Source organism: Lissotriton vulgaris, chromosome 12 (assembly GCF_964263255.1).
Source record: "Lissotriton vulgaris chromosome 12, aLisVul1.2, whole genome shotgun sequence".
Taxonomy (NCBI): Eukaryota; Metazoa; Chordata; class Amphibia; order Caudata; family Salamandridae; genus Lissotriton; species Lissotriton vulgaris.
The window spans coordinates 318750104-318767981 of NC_141700.1; the positions used below are offsets into that span (position 1 = coordinate 318750104).

Sequence of the window (17878 nt, forward strand, 5' to 3'; positions counted from 1 at the left end):
ATGCACCTGGTCTCTCCTCTCGCTCCAATCCCGTCTCCTGCCACTCACAGGTTCGCAGAGCTGCTCCTGGTCTCTGTGTTGTCCTGTCCAGGTGTCTTCAGTCCTCACTCCTTTTCTCCGTCCTCCTCCACTGAACTCCTTGCTCCTCTTGGGTCCTCTGCTCCCGGACTCCTCTCACCTCAACCCGTTCCAGTCTTATCGTCGTCTTCAACCCCCCTTGTCTCCGTGCACTTCCGGGTCATGTCGAGACGGAACGCTAGAATGTGTTTCTACAGTGCCCACTGGGTCCTGTCCAGTCGGTGGTTCCGTCTCTCTGCCACAGCATTCCCCAACCAGGCACGAATGTTCGGTCCATGAATAGACCGGCTAACAGGACAGGAAGTCAGCAGGGCACTGCAGACGAACCGGGAGGTGACAGGCCTGGAAGGAGACAGGTTGCAAGGCCAAAATCCAACATAGAATGCGAGCATTAGTCTCCTTCTGCCTAGCCAATGACACTAAGGGGCATGATCTGTGTACAAAGTAAACAGGCGCACCAGCAGATAGTATTGGCAGCCCTCCATGGCGCACTTGATCGCCAAGCATTCCTTCTCGATAATGGGATATCGAGACTCCCTAGGCAACAGATTCCTGCTGAGATAAACAACAGAGTGCAACAATCCCGTATCATCAGGCTGAGAGAGAATGGCCCCTAGACCATTGTCCGTGACATCTGTCTGTAATATGAACTGTTTCATAAAATCCGGACAGGCCAACACCGGCTATCCGCATATTATCCCCTTCAGATGGTCATAACTCTGTTGATAGGAAGGGAGCCACTCCTGCAGACAGGATGGGTGTCTCTGGTGAGCAGATCGATCAAAGGAGCAGCTATTTCATAAAAGCAGATTATGAATCGTCTACAGTATCCTATCAGTTCCAGGAAAGATTGGACCTCTTTGTTGGGTGGTGGGAGTGGGTAAGTCCTTGATTGCTTTCATCTTGTCAACTTGGGGTCGGAGATGACCTTCCTGAATGTGGTACCCTAGGAAGCGGATGGAGTTGGTGGCCAGTAAGCACTTTTCAGGATTAGCCATAAGACCATCTTCTCTAAGGGTAATGAGTACCGCCTCCAGGTGTTGTATATGTTGTCCCCAGGATTGACTAAAGACCACTATATCATTTAAATACGCTGCAGCATAGGCCTGGTGATCCCTTAACACATGATCCATAAGGCGTTGAAAGGTGGTGAGGGCCCCATATAGGCCAAACGGCAACACACAGAACTGGTATAAGCTGATGGCGTGGAGAAGGCTGTTTTCTCTTTTGCAATCATCTCGTTGATCCTGGGCATTGGATAATTGTCGAATTGGGAAACCTAGTTCAACTGTTTGAAGTCAATGAAGAACCGTATGGACCCATTGGGTTTGGGAACTAGTACCACTGGAAAACACCAAGGGCTGCATGAAGGCTCGATGATGTCCTTCTGTAGCATGTCCTCTACTTCCAGTTTCACAGCTCCCCTCCTTGCTTCGGGTATTCGATAAGGACAGAGACGGATGGGTTTTGATCCGTCAATCCTGATGTTGTGTTGTACGAGGTGAGTTTTCCCTGGTTGGGAGGAAAAGACATCTCCATATCTATTTACTAAATCCTTACGGGATCGCTGCTGTATTTCAGAAAGGTCAGACCCCATGGGTACCTCCCCTACCTGTTGATCATTTTTCCATCTAGGGACCGAAATGTCTATTGGGTTGGAGTCTGTTACTTATAGTGTTGTGTTTTCTTTTTCCACCCTTTTCTTTAGGATATTGATGTGGTAAATCTGCCCTTTTCCCCTTCTTTGTGGTACGGCTATTTTATATGTCTAGTTTATCCGTCAGCAGGAAACTAGTATTCCACTTACCAGAGGCTGCTGGAGCAGCGAAGAAGGAGGATACATAGTCTCCAGATAATGGTATGAGGTTCTGCAATGCCCTGATTGGATGGACTGTTTTTTGTTTCCATTCCATGGAATTATGGGAAATGTGGTTTAATGTTGATCTACATAACGTTAATGGATGCTGGTGTAATAAAGTCCAGAAAGTTAAGCCTAATCCTCACCTTTGGTCCGGACATGGAATCTTGCATCCAACATTCTAAGACAGACAAACTTTCCAACTGCGGGATGGACCATTATGAAACATAGGAAAGGGGAGTACATAATGTAGGAACTAGGAAGGTGCTAAGTTAATAATTGGGGATACAATTAATCACTGGTAAAATAATAACATTACAACACAAGCACCAGTAAGCAGAGAGGGAAATGGTAGAAAAAATAATTCCTTGTCGCATATCAGCTCCAACTGAAATTAATTTCAAAGATTACCAATTTATTTAATTCCAAATAACTGTATTAAAACATGATTTTGAAAGTATTTTTTCAGAGGCACCTAGTTTGTATGCTCTTTTTCAAACTGGAACCAGAGACCAAGAACTTGATCATTCCAACACTATGTGAGATGGGAGTCAGATTCACTTAAATTAAAAAGCGATTGAATATGCCTTGTGGCATAGAATAAAAGTGAGCAATCCATCGATATAACTTGTGAAACAGTGCTTTTTTGCAGATATTGGAAAGATTTTTTTAATGTTTTACTATGTTTAAGGATTTTGTCATTTATATTTAGATGCTTTTGGAAAACGGTAATGACAAAAACATAAGTTAGGCTGAAAGGGTATACTGATAATTATGCGAATAACTTAAAATTTTAAGGAGCTAATCATAGCTTACTTTTGTTTGATTCTAAAATCAATTGCTCAGAGGATGAAATTAGATCGTCAACATCAAAATGGACATTAAATGATGGCCTCTTTTCCAAAAGTATAACTGCCAACATTAGAGCAAAATGTGCAGTAAGTCCAAAAATTGTGAATACTTTTTTTGACTCTGGGTCTTTGTATTCGAAGAAATGCATAGTTCTTGCAAGGGTTTTGAACTTTATAGGGGCTGTGTGGTATTTAGCTGGCTTGATGAAGTAGTCTAGTGGAACCACAAAAACATCAGTCACTTCGTCTGGATTGGGACATGGTTTGAAAGTTTCTTGTATAACTGCCACGACTGGGGTCACCAAAGTTCCATCCTGTAAAGAAAACCATTGTGTCAGAAACATAGGTAAATGAGATGCATATGTAATCAACAATATATTTCATGTTCTAATACCCTTCATTCTTGTAAACAGATTAAATCTGCCATCAAAAATCAAAGTTTTTCTTTAAACGGCTTTCGTTTGTTAGTCTGGTTTAAACCTGTAACATTCCATATTAGCATGTCTAGCTTACCCATAGTGATCTTAAAGGTGTCTTTAAGAAGAACACAAAACAGTATTTCAGAATGTTAGTCATGCTTAAGGTATTTTCACTCTCATCGTTTTTTTATTCTCTTCTCACACGCCTTCACATCCACTGTCAACCCCTATTACTGACCCCGCCCCCCGAACTCTAGAACGTGCACAGAGGCCTTCCTCATATGGCTTTGAGGTCAGACATTTTTCAGGAAAATCAACTCTAATATGGCTGTTTTTGTACAGCCACCGAGCGCCCCATCAGAAATACCCTCACCTTAGCTCAGATGGTTACCTTCTAGAGTAGTGGTCTTCCAGAAAAGGAAACACGTTTTTTCACGTATGTGTTTATCTTTCAATATCTACAGGTGGTGCTACTTCCAGGTTAAATTGAATTGAATTGTGAGCTAATGCAATCTATATCCAACACTGCTTTTGAAATGCACGTGTGAATGCTGAGGGTCACGAACTCTTGAAAAGCCACAGTGACAAACCCTGCCAGAAGTAACAGCACGCCCCGCGGACCCGCCCGCCAGTCTCCAGCTGCTCCCCTGCTCGTTTTCCATCTGGAGCGGGAGCCACCGAGAGGAGACCGGCGAGGGGCGGGACTACAAATCCCAGCAGCCCTACTGGGGTCCGCGTCGTCGGCAGCGTCATCCCTGAGCGCCAGGAGGCGCATGTAAACTGCGCCATCACCATTGGGAGTGGGAACTCCTTTTGAAATGCACGTGTGAATGCTGAGGGTCACGAACTCTTGAAAAGCCACAGTGACAAACCCTGCCAGAAGTAACAGCACGCCCCGCGGACCCGCCCGCCAGTCTCCAGCTGCTCCCCTGCTCGTTTTCCATCTGGAGCGGGAGCCGCCGAGAGGAGACCGGCGAGGGGCGGGACTACAAATCCCAGCAGCCCTACTGGGGTCTGCGTCGTCGGCAGCGTCATCCCTGAGCGCCAGGAGGCGCATATAAACTGCGCCATCACCGTCTCGCGGGACGCCGGGCGAAGCCCGGGCAAAGGGCGGTCCCTCTACGGCCCTCCAAGGCCAGACATGGCTGGGCTGGGCCACATCATTAACATCTGCCGGCCTGCATCGATCTGCTGCATTTAAGGTACTGTCGGGCCCGTTGGTTTGATCTTGGACTTATATACTCTACCCTTTCTCGTCTTAATTCTACAAGTCATCATCAGGCTCATACCCTAAAGAGGACGTCACACTAAACCATGAAGAGAGGATCCAAAACAAGCAAAATGCCCACGTTAAGATCAAATACTAGACAGAAAGTCGACAATTCACTGTCGCAGCCTCTCCCAACTCTAACTGCGATAGATAAAATGCTGCAACAGACTATTGGGGTCGTGGCAACAGCCATTGAGAACACAGAAAGGCGACTCTCGTTAGCACCCACAGTAGCTATCCATGACACAGAAGAGGGCCAGGTGATATCCCTAATAGATAACCCAGACGTAAGTTTTTCATTAACCTCCTCTTATGTAGAGCTCCCCTGTGCACAGCCAATTCCAAATACACCAAATAACATAGCTGGAGTCACAGATCCTATAAACTTAGAGCAGTCACCTCGGGCAACTCCACAAATTAGAAATCTAGGCAAACCTGCCCAAAAGTCTAGGAAGAAAAGTGCTTGTAAGCTGAATAGTAAAAAGGGGGCAAAGAGAACTCAAAGGCCAACCATAATCTGATAACCCCGATGGCTAACACCGTATCTGGCATACCCTGCTGGGTAGCCAATATGGTGTCAGACCTAAAGGCAGAACTAGAAGAGACCATCAGGGTGCGGCTCAAGCCTTTAATGGCCAAACTGGATAGATTAACATCTGTGATAAACAACAGAGTGATAGGACCAACTAGACAGGCGCCCCAAGCATCAACAATAGCCCTAGGTAACCCTAATAATACTGGATTAGGGGTTGAAGAGCCCACAAACAAGGGAAAGACAACATCTTATACAAATCCCGGCAAAATAATAAATAATGCAGTCCCACAAAACAATACGCCAGTGAAAACTAATACTCACCCAACGACTAATACAAAGGGCGTAGTACCACAGGAAAGTAAAAACTAAGGAAAAAGCTCCACACCATTAACTAAGGCCAGTGAAAGCAATGCCAAAATAAGGAATCCCACCCAACCTAAAACTACCTCCCCTACAGCCGCACCTAGAGCAAAAACTGGAGTGCGGTTCCACTCCATTAACCTACCACCAGAAGCACTACCTTATGTAGTGGTGCTAACAGGAGTACCTCCCCTAAAGGAAGGAAAAATAGAACATGAAGGGGAGCTAAGGAACAAATGCGTTCAATGGCTAAGGTCCAACAAACCATTGCCCTTACACATGTCCGGGGAAATATTGTCTGTAAGAAGGGGACAATGGATAGGAAATGGTGCGAAAACTGTGGCGGGGGATGTTATTGCAATTAATTTCAGGGACACCTCGGTAGTTACCCATATATGCAATTCTCCCTCGCTGGGACCACAAACAAACATACACCCTCTACCTTTATCATACTTCTACCCCTTGCCTCCGAAACATGGACTAACATATTCAAACAGGGAACGAGCGATCAGGGCTCCACACCCCATGCAGTTCCATAGAGTAGAAAATTGGCAGACCCCTGGCAGGCATCCCCCTTCTATGATCCAATAGTCGCAATGCACGCACACTGGAATAGGTTCTGTACCTTGGACAATGTTGATTGACTCCAACAGAATAGGGAATGTAATCCCCATCTGACTGAGGGCAGCTCCATGAAAAGAAGGCGAAAACCAGGTCGCTCGCCTCCTACCACCCTAGCAGAGCTAAGCAGTGCTCCTATTGTGTTTACCCATGAACCTCTAGTAGTGAACACCAATGACAATCTAAAGTCTGGGCAGAAAATTGTGTCAATGGGAGGTTCTTTACCAAACAAAATGGACACCTCAGTGACATCGGGAGAGGCACCAGTCAACTGCCTCATGGCTGCTGGCAAACATAAAGCGGAGTCTGAGCAAGGCATAAGAATTTTGTCATGGAACACTGCAGGGATAGCAGCTAAATATAACGTGAAGGAGTGGAGAGAGTTTGTAACCAGTTTCCACATTATCTGTCTCCAGGAGACCTGGACTGTCGACCCCAGTCAATTTTCATTGGAGGGGTTTAAAAGCTTTGGGGTCCCTGCAGCAAAAGCACCATCTGGAAGAGCTATTGGCGAACTAATTACATATGTGGACCTTCGCATCCAGGGGCACTGGTCAAACCTAAACTGTGACTCTATAAATATGCAAGCGATTGGCTTTTCGCACAAAGGTCTAAAAATCATACTGATAAACTGGTATAACTCAGTGGGTACACGAGGCAGAAATAAAACTGTGAAAGAACTGGATGACTATTTTAAAAATTTGTCCTCAGCTAATCATGCCAAGGGTTCACCATACACCATTTTAGCAGGGGATTTCAACTGCCATCTTTCTGAAAAACTAAGACCTATAAACAAGGATTGGTCACGGTGCACGGAGGAAAAGGGGCCCCACTTTGCCCATACCATCGAAGGAAAGGAGATGGAGAGTTTCACTAAGAGGCATAACCTATTGCCCGTAATGGATCTTATAAAGATAGATAACAAGAGGGAACCCAACCCAACGTACAAAGGAAGAGGTTGTCACTCTTACATAGACTTCATCATGGTGTCCCCAACACTCAAAAAATGGATCACAAACTTTGATATCATTTTCAGCCCCTTCAGTGATCACAACCCACTGAAGCTGGATTTTAAATGCATGAATCTCAGAATGGCAGTGGGTGTACCTGAGGCCATAGAACAGGTGACATCACAAGAGAGAAGGCTGAAATGGGCCAAGATAAATGGAGACAAGTTCTATCTTGACCTAGTGACGAAGGGTCAAAAACAATTGCAAATATGCCTGGACGAAAACATGGGCGGTCCAATCGTGGTTGGGGCTTTTGAGGAAATTGCCAAACTCGTAGACCCTCTGCTGAAATCTTCACCCCGAACAGGATCCAAACAGTCCCTGACCCCACGTTGGTTTGACCACGACTGTACCAAGGCATTAAAAGATCTAAAAAAAAGCCTCACTGACCAACCGAAGGATAAAGCCAAGATAACAGGGTGCAGATCCAATTATAAAAAAGCCCTGAAAACGCACAAGAAATCCCTGCAAAACCGAGCATGGGAGGACTTAAGGGAAGCAGCAGAGCGGGGTGACATGTCGGCTTTCTGGAAAATCATAAACGACCCATGTTTTAAATATCCAAGAGGGCCGGACATAGTGAATACCATTCTCCCTGAACAATGGCGCAATCACTATTGTGGTCTCTATAACCATACGGGGACCACACCACAAGAAAAAGGGGCAAAACCAGCAACACCTGTAGGTTTAAAGTTCTCGCTAGGAGAAACAAAATCAGCTATTCAAGGGCTGTCAAAAAATAAAGCGCCCGGCCCCGACGGCATTCCTCCCGACCTCTATTTGAGTAACATTGAATTATGGGCACCCGTTCTCACCAGGGTTTTGAACGAGGCAGTAGTGGCAGGACTGCCTCGCTCTTGGTCCTCCGCAACCATTGTTCCATTCTACAAGAAGGGCAGCCGGGACGACCCCCAATGTTACCGTCCTATTTCCCTGATAGATGTTATGGCCAAAGTTCTAGGACGTGTAATTTTAAACCGCCTACAAGCCTGGGCAGAGGACCACCATATTTTAATTGATGTACAGTATGGATTCAGAGAAGGGAGATCCACAACAGATCAATGTTTAAACCTATATCTCCTTACAGCCAAATACACTATTGCAGCTAAGGGGACTATCCATATGGGGTTTATGGATCTCTCAGCGGCCTTTGATCGCGTTAATAGACAGAAACTATGGGCCCTGATGATCTCTCTGGGGGTGGATTACGAGCTAGTAGATACCCTGAAGGCATTACACTGGGAGACCACGGCTACAGTTCGCTACAATAACGAAGGGATGAAGACCGAACCATTTCCCTGCACAAGTGGTGTGCGGCAGGGCTGCATTTTAGCGCCTTTTCTATTCTCTTTGTATATAAACAACTTGGATAAAGAACTTATGAAGTTGGGAGTGGATTGCCCCAAGATTGGCCAACGTCCGGTACCCGTCCTCCTATATGCCGACGATGCGGTGCTGCTAGCCCGCACCCCACTCGGGCTACAAAAGCTAATTGATGGGTTTGAAATTTCATGAACTCGTTGGACCTTTCAGCAAACCTGGAAAAGTCTTTTGTTATGACCACAGGCCGGAACCCAAAAAATACTTTCTCGTACAGCATAGGTAGACATAAGTTGGGAAGAGTCAAGTCATTTTCCTACCTAGGCGTTCTCTTCGACGAGAAATTGGAATTCAAGAATCTGGCGGAAAAACACGCATCCAAATTGGTGGCCTCAACGGGTGCTATAATGGCATTCCGAAGGAGGCTAGGTAGGTGGTCCCCGGAACAGATATTAAATCTATACAGAGCCGTATCCTGTGCTAAGGTGTCATATGGAGCAGAAGTGTGGGGCTGCAAAACTAACTATGTACAGCAGATACAAGCTGAGGAAAATAAATTCTTCAAAAAACTACTTAAGGTTCCCCAGAGCATCCCCGCACATATAACACACTTGGAACTGGGCGAGACCTATATTGAGAACAAAATCACGATTCGACCTATCATGGCCTGGATCAAGATTTGGACAAATCCAGAGGCTTGCCTCAGCAGACAGATTATCATGGATTGCCTGAGCCGGGACAAAGGGGAACAAATTCCATGGCTCAAATATGTAAAGGACACCTTGGAATGTATCGGCTGTAAAGACCTGTTCTCTGACCCAGAGCTGATGACCACACAGAATAAAGTATTGGCCAAAAATTCATTCAGTGCATGGGCATCAACAAGGAGGGCCCTCACTGAAAACAAAAAACTCTCGGTGGTGGCACATGGCTCAGTGGTATCTACAAATTTTAAAATGGAACCATACCTAGCGGTAATGCACAATGCGCAGGAAAGATTTTATATGACTAGGTTCCGTTTGAATCTACTTCACCATCTATTGGCAGTTCCTGCAGGTTTCACACTCACGGTAGAGGCGAAGGGTACCTGCGGCTGCGACACTAGGTCTCCGCAGGATACCCTTCACTTTGTTTTATTATGCCCTTTTTACTCAGAGCCAAGAAGGAAGTTTTTAGTTAGGATTCTGAAATATCAAAAACTGAAGCATGCCAAAGCAGCCCTCCTTTTTTTGCAAAAAGCATCAGACCCATACACTCTGTTATGTGTCATAAGTATTATCAAAGTTGCCATAAGATTGAGGAACACCAGGGAAATAACTGTATATTCTGATCCGAACCCAGCCTGAGACCCCCAATGAATGAACGATGTACTGCTTTTATACATGAACTTTTTATCTGAAAATTTTCTTAAAACAATTCTTTTAACTGTTTTTAAACACTGTATGTATGTATTTTTCATGCTCTTTAATAATATCTTTTTAAGTACTGAATAAAGATAATTTGAATAGAATTTGAATAAAGGTGTCTTTAAGAAGAACACAAAACAGTATTTCAGAATGTTATTCATGCTTAAGGTATTTTCACTGTCATCGTTTTTTAATTCTCTTCACACACGCCTTCACATCCACTGTCAACCCCTATTACTGACCCCGCCCCCCGAACTCTAGAACCTGCACAGAGGCCTTCCTCATATGGCTTTGAGGTCAGACATTTTTCAGGAAAATCAACTCTAATATGGCTGTTTTTGTACAGCCACCGAGCGCCCCATCAGAAATACCCTCACCGTAGCTCAGATGGTTACCTTCTAGAGTAGTGGTCTTCCAGAAAAGGAAACACGTTTTTTCACGTATGTGTTTATCTTTCAATATCTACAGGTGGTGCTACTTCAAGGTTAAATTGAATTGAATTGTGAGCTAATGCAATCTATATCCAACATTAATATACAATTATGCATTACATACGACTGAATACATTTGCATATTTGGCTTGCTCATCTGAAGTTTTTTTTATTTCTTATTCTTTTTTATTTTTTTTGCATTACACAAATAATAATAACAAAGTAGACAATAATACAATGTTCGGTTACCCTTTTTGGAGTAAATTGCCTTTTCAAGAGTAAAAATGGAATAGAACCGGGCCAACCAGTGCGTAAACAGTGGGGGTTAGGGTCGAACCAGGCAGTCGCTATGGTAATCCTGTAGGTTGCCATGGCTACAAATATTAGGGCCCCCCGTTATTTCTGGCTAATGAGTCCGGAATTCCAAGCAAAACGATAGTGGGGGTTAAAACTATGGTTTTGAAATAAAACCCGCCCTAGGAAAGCTTGTATCTTATTTAGTAATGGCCCCAGCTTTAGACAGGTAGCAAACATGTGGATTGAGTCAGCGCTAAATTCAGCACATTCGGACAGTGTGTACCTTTACCGGCCCCCATTTCGCTATCCTGAAAGGTGTGAGATATAAAAAAAACTGTTTTTTTAAAACTGTGCCTGAAGACTGGCAGATAACAAATCGTTTTGGGCAGTTTTAAGTGCGAGGCAAAAAACATTGTAAGGTATACTCCATTTTTGCAGCTACTTAATTGAAACTTTAGTCAGATCTTCAGTCACTATGCTATTAAGGGATTCTTAGATTACGGCAATGCGTGGGGGGGGGGTAGTTGCGCAACGTTTCCCTATTAGTTCACATTTAGCGAAGCCAGCGGGTCCCCCTGTCTTACATAAGAGAAAGGACTTGATTAGAAGGTATTTAAAGGTGTCCCTATTGTTCAGACTAAAGAGGAGTTGGAGTACCTCAAAGGACAGAACCCCTTCAGATGAACAAATGTCCCCTCATTTCTTTACCCCTTTATCTGCCCAGTTTTGAAAGTATGAAGGTCCAAAAATATCCGGTAGATTGGGATTATTCTTAATAGGAGTTTAGAAATTCAATCTACCAATTCCTAGATTTCTACATATGGCAGAGAAAACCTTGTAAGCTCCTAAAAGGGTCTTAAAGTTGACCCTTCTATAATATCCAAATTCCAGCTGACACCACAAGCAATCCCAGGCATCAAAAGGCGAGGGCAGACCGGAAGCGGGAGTTGGGGGTGAATCTTGCATCAGTTTGGGACATGATTGAAGGACGGTGGCCCAATAATATATTTTAAGGTTGGGTAAGAATGTACGCCGTTACTTAGCATGCTATTACTTAGCTTACCTTTTCTACAAAGTTTTTACTTCGCAAATGCCTTTACTTAGCAGTATTTTATTACGCAAGCCATTACTTCGCAAATCATTTAAAACCATTACATTGGCATTACTTAGCAGTACATTACTTCGCAGGATTTTACTACGCATAAAGATTCTTTTTTTTCCATTTTTTTCCCTACACACCAACACTACCCTCCACGCCCCCTACACTTCCCAAACCCCTAAAACACTACCCTACACTACACATACACTACATCACTACCCTAAACCCTAAAACACTTCCCCTACACTACACATACACTACAACACTACCCTAAACCCCAAAATACTACCCCCTACACTACACATACACAACAATACTACCCTAAACCCTAAAAGACTACCACCTACACTACACATACACTACAACACTACCCTAAACCCTAAAACACTACCCCCTACACTACACTACACATACAACACTACCCTAAACCACTACCATACACTACTCATACACTACAACACTACCCAACCCTAAAACACTACCTCCTACACTACAACGCTACCCTAAACCCTACAACACTACCCCTCCACTACACGTACACTACAACACTATCCTAAACCCTAAAACACTACCCCCTACACTACACATACACTACAACACTACCTTAAACCCTAAAACACTACCCTACACCACACATACACTACAACACTACCCTTAACCCTATAACACTACCCCCTACACTACACATACACTACAACACTACCCTAAACCCTAAAACACTACCCTACACTACACATACACTACAACACTACCCTAAACCTTAAAACACTACCCCCTACACTACACATACACTACAACACGACCCTAAACCCAAAAACACTACCCCCTACACTACAACACTACCCTAAACCCTAAAACACTACACCCTACAATACACATACACTACAACACTACCCTTACTACACTGCCCCACTTACCTCTCTCTGCCCGTGGTCCCTTTCTTCACCTTCAACCATGGATCCACTCTTCTCCTGCGAAGTAACGGCATATGCGAAGTAACGGCATATGCGAAGTAAAGGCATGCTAATTAAAAGCATGCATAGTAATGGACTATGCAAAGTAAAAGATGCTAAGTAAAGGAATAGCGAAGTAAAAGATGCTAAGTAATGGTTGTTTCCCTTGGGTAAAACCCAACCCCCTCTTCCCCGGGGTAAAGACAAAAATGTGTATGTCCTCCTAGGTTGAGAGAACTGAGAAAATAACCTGTCAAATCTTAAAAGTGTTGCCTTATTAAACACGAGAGGGATGGCTCTAAAAAAGTACAAAATTCTGGGGGGAAAAAATCATTTTAAGCACATTGCAACAACCAACAATGGACAGGTGTAAATTATTAAGAAGGCTCAAAGCTTTCCTTGTCTCTGACACAAGAGGATCCATATTCTGGCTGACAATCAAGTCAGTATCAGCCAAGATGTCTACCCCATGATGTTTAGCTTTTGCCACAACTCTTGCCTCATTCCAGGTGACATTTTTGTTAATTATAATTTTAGTTTTTCCTTTGTTCAGTTTATACTCTGATACAACCCTGAATAAACGAGCCTCTACCTTGATTGCAGGAATGGCTCTCTCAGGATCCGGTGTAACCAAAGCTAAAATATCGGCGGAGGCCATGATTTTAATTACTAGGCCGAATCTACTAACTGCCGGTATAGTCTGATTTCCTTCAAGTTTTTTAATGAACGGGGTCAATGTACATGGCAAAGAGTAGTGGAGAGCAAGGACATCCTTGTCGGGTCCTCGGCGAGATCTTCAATGACCAGTTAATAGACACCCTAGCAATGGGAGTAAGGTAGAACACCTTAATGGCCAGGATGGCTTTAGGCCCAAAGTTCATTCTCTGCATGACGCTTCACAGAAAATGCCAGGAGACCAGGTCGAATGCTTTTTCAGCATCAAAAAGTATTGCTGCCATCGGGTCTCCTGAAACCTGTGTAGCGTCAAACAGAGTAATGTCCTCTGAATATGGTCGGTAGTGCCCTTGGCGGGTATAAACCCGTGCTGCCACCTAGAGACAAGACTTTAAATTTTAGCGGAGAGTCGTGAAGCAAATATTTTGGCGTATATCTTTGATCTTTGAGTCCATGTTAATGAGGGTGATTGGGCAGTACAAACCCATTTCTATTACCAATTTGTCTTTTTTAAGGAAGACAATAATCTTATCTAAGGACCACGATTGAGAGGAGGGGTTGCCCCCAGATATTAAGGCTTAAGGGGTTATGATCTGATAAAATGCAGGGAAGCATATCAATCTCACTGTTATGGATTAAAGAGGAAGAGACCAGAAAGAAGTCCAGGTGTGCGAAAGATTGATGGGGTGCAGAGAAAAATGTATAGCCTGGCTGGGTTGGATTTAAATAAGACCAGGCATCCACAATCCCATGTGTATATTAAAGATTTCTAATGGCTTGAAGTACCTTGGGTTTAAGGGTAGCCAACCACAATTGCGAGTTCAACCCCCAGTTGCAAGGTACATTGATATTGGGATCCCCGCATATGACGGGGAGGGGCCAGTGGGCTAGTTCCGCAGAGTCCCAATCTATGATGCTTGGATCATCCAGGATGAGCCCGTATATAGAGCAAAGGGTGAAAGAATAGGCAGGAGTTAGACAACACTCTGCGAGCGCCCATCTTCCTTGGGGATCAGATTTAACTCTGGTAGGTTGAAGTAAGCAATTATAACGTGTTAAAATGGCAATGCCCCTCGTTCGTGTCCCTTGTGAAGTTCCCCCAATAACGTTTCATCCCAGAGTATTTAAAAGATGTGTGTTTCTTTAGAGTTAGACAATTTTGGTCCCCATCAACTCTGAGATACATTCTGCCTTTTCCGATTGTCGTTCAACCCACAGATGTTCAGAGAAACAATTTAAGACTTGTTGTACTCATCAAAGTTTAACAGGAAAGAAAATCCAACAATTAAACAATGTGAGTGATTGTGTGCAACATACATATAAAGTCCCTGATGTGTTCTCAGGGCATTTAAGCGATAAAAATAAGATGCACTGAAAACTGCCCAGCATGATCAATTGAATGACCCATACCAGACTGTGATACATTCTAGGTATACTTTTAGCAGAGGTTCACTATGAAAGTTAAACATTTGGCACATATAGAAAGCAAAAACAGTTTTTTTAAGCTCAGTCACCCTACCACTACCCTCCCGCCATCCCACCCCTACCCCTACCCCTTCCCTTCCCTTACCCCCACTGACCCACCCACCCCCCAAAAGTGAGCAATCAGGGAAACCCTGAATGATGGTTGCCTAGAGTAACAAAGCCACGCCACCCCCTGCCATGTAGGCTAAACCCATGTTCAAAATGCATGCAGGCATCACCACACCGGGCCAAGACCTGTAACCTGAAACCAGTTCCCCAAGAAAAAGCATGCAGAAACAAAAAAGGAAAAGGAAAAAAAAACACTAAGACTAATACCACAAGTGTGGTGACCATCAGACAGCATATAAGACAGCAAACCATGCTAGGCCGGAGTTGGCGTTAACATGGCATTTTTCTGGTCTTAAGTCCAGTGAGAAACTCTTGAGCCTTAATTTCTGAGGTGAAAATTCAAGGGGAGTCGTTTATAATGTCCTTCAACTTGGCAGGGTTCCTAAGAAAGACTTGTACTCCTAGTTGCTGAAATGGAGTGATTAATTGACAAAGGTGCCATCTACGCTCCACGGTGATCTGACAAAAGTCTGGTTTGGGGAAGAAAGACACCCCCTCAAAGCACTTCTGAGAATTTTGCCAAGCTTGGTCGAAGATCAACTGTCTTAAAAAGTTCCCAAAGAACACCAGGAAGGCTTGAGGCTTTGTGGTTTCATTAGTGTTGCCAGAATGCTTCTTTAGTGTAAAGGGAAAATGGTGGGCTCGTACTTCGTGTTCCCAGTTCCACTCAGTCTGCTCTGGGAAGGCCCCACTCAGGAGTTTTAAAATATAGCGCCATGGGTCTTCCCCCTCCACTCCTTCGGGAATCCCAAGAGGCTGGAGGATGTTTCGGCGCTGCCTATTCTCCTGCTCTTCCACCTTCCACATGACGTCCGTTATGCAATCACCCTGGGAAGTAAACTAGCTTTTGAGGAGGAATACATCTGATTCAAGGCTTTCAGTAAGACCTTCCACCATAGTCACTCTGTCACAGATGTCTGAGCATGTTTTGTTGAGTTTTCTGAGACCCCCCATGCATTTTCTTGGCCGCACCTTTAGCATGTTGGCTATCCCCACAAAATTCTTCCTGAAATTGTTTGATTGAAGGCAATATAGTGGCCAGAGAAGGCTCTTCAGGCTGATCTTGTAAAGCACATGCCGTTTCGACGGGTTCTCCATCGGGGGGAAAAGAAAGGTGAGAATCTAAGTAGTCCCATTTAAGCTGATCTTTCTTTTCTAACCGTTTCCCCCCACTTTTAGCCATGATGGTCTTCAGTCTTTGAACCATGCTTTTCCCTTTAGAAGCATTAGTAAAATTGGGTTCAGAAAGTTCGCCGTCACTTGAAGAGGAACAACTTTCCTCGACCAGGAAGTTCGATCCATCTGAGACCGAGAAAAAGTGCTCCCCTGCGGGATCCGGAGACACTAGATTTTTTTACCATTGTGTACTAGTGTCTCTCGCATCAATAGCAGAAGGGCCCCAGATTTCATGATCCCGAAGAACACTTACTACTGGAGTTAGGCTGGAGACAACACAAGTAAGCTTAGGGAGAGATGAGGCTCCCGTATTAATATTAGGGCCAACTTTATCGGCTAGTAGAAACCCTTGTCCTTGAACTGTCATACCAGTTTCCAAGCAGATTAAGCCAGGTAAAGATAGAGCAGGCTGTAAATCTGCTGCACAACACTGAGCTGGGCCGGGCTGGCCAAGGTTGCATTTATTACGCTACTTTCTCTATCATTGTCAGGTCATTTGCGGCTCTCGCTTCGCTGCCTAGTCCAGAGTTAAACAGAAACAAATGGCCAGACAGGTTAGATTTCATGTACTACCCCACCTAGTCTGCAAATTACTAGGTTGGACAACAATTTGATTAGATTAGTTTATGCTTTATAAAAACTGTTTTCAAAATTGTTCATATGTCATCAAGAAAAACACAATCATTGACGAATACATACATTGAAAAGAATACACAAATGCAGAAAAATATATACAACGAATTACTGTACAAAACCACATAGACAACTGTGCAATGCCTCTAATTATTTGATTTTGAGGCACCAGTCCTTCATATATATATACATACAGACAAGCGGACATTAAATTTATTGTGACAGCCTGCTTGTCTCAACCAGCCTGAGATTTTTAGTTTTACTCAATGGGGTCTAGTTCAGGGGGAATAAGCAGAATGGATTGAGCATTTATAGTACATTCTTTTGCCCCAGATTTGCCCCTTCTTTTTTATATCTCAGGCGGAAAGTCCGCCTGAGATATAAAAAAGAAGGGGCAAATCTGTCTGTCACAATAAATGTAATGTCCGCTTTTGTTTTTCTTGATGACATATGGACAATTTTGAAAACAGTTTTTATAAAGCATAAACTAATCTAATCAAATTGTTGTCCAACCTAGTAATTTGCAGACTAGGTGGGGTAGTACGTGAAATCGAACCTGTCTGGCCATTTGTTTCTGTTTATCGTATTGCAGTGGTCCAGGCCAGTCAGTGACAGGACCCAAGCCTTCCCCTTGTTTCCTTAGTCCAGAGTTAGACACCAACCCAGCTACGAAAAACAGTTTTGCTACCGAAGGTTGGGAGCTATCCCCATCCTTGGGGGGGGCCCCTCTGGCAGATTTAAATATTGCTTTATTGAGGCACCCAGTCTCTCGCCTATTTTTAGGAATTGGTTCGACATCAAGAGGGGGGGGGGCTGCATTAGTAGGCCTGGAGCTGGTATTAGGTGGTATTTTACCGTTTGTGCCTCAAACCCCACAGGATGCCATGCTCCACTCCCCCGTGTGGGAAACAGCCAGCAGCCCAGTCGGATCCTGTAAGTTCCTCGAGAGAAGACGCCGAGCCACCAGAGAGAACAGCCAAACACAGAGAAGCCCAAGAAGGTAAATAGGCTTACTCCAGCATCAAGGGGAAAACAGCAATATCGTCCGGGCTTTGAATTTCAAAGGGAAACTCCATGCTTTGCAGCGCCTGCTTATCGCACCGACTCACGAGGTGGTCAGGTTTCTCAGTGTTCTCGGAGCTCTTAGCGGAAGATGAGAGTATCTACAGCTGCGCCTGAGGCGGTGGTCCAGCACAGACTGTTCCCAGCACAGCAGCGACTCCAAGTCATGGCTGCATAGCAGACGGCTGAGTGAGCTCGTGCACGGGTGGCTGTGAGGTAGTTGACACAAAC

At 44.3% G+C, this 17878-nt stretch overlaps 1 protein-coding gene across 3 annotated transcripts in view; it reads right to left on the reverse strand.

Annotated features, from left to right (window-relative positions):
• Positions 1–1790: 1790 nt before the first annotated feature.
• Positions 1791–17878, reverse strand: part of NUDT7 (nudix hydrolase 7) — a 115334-nt gene continuing 99246 nt past the window's right edge. For all 3 annotated transcript variants that reach the window (XM_086945102.1, XM_086945101.1, XM_086945103.1), the window contains exon 4: positions 1791–3101. In XM_086945102.1, the coding sequence (XP_086801228.1) occupies positions 2742–3101 (360 nt within the window). In that variant the 3' untranslated portion in view covers positions 1791–2741. The remainder of the gene's footprint in view (positions 3102–17878) is intronic.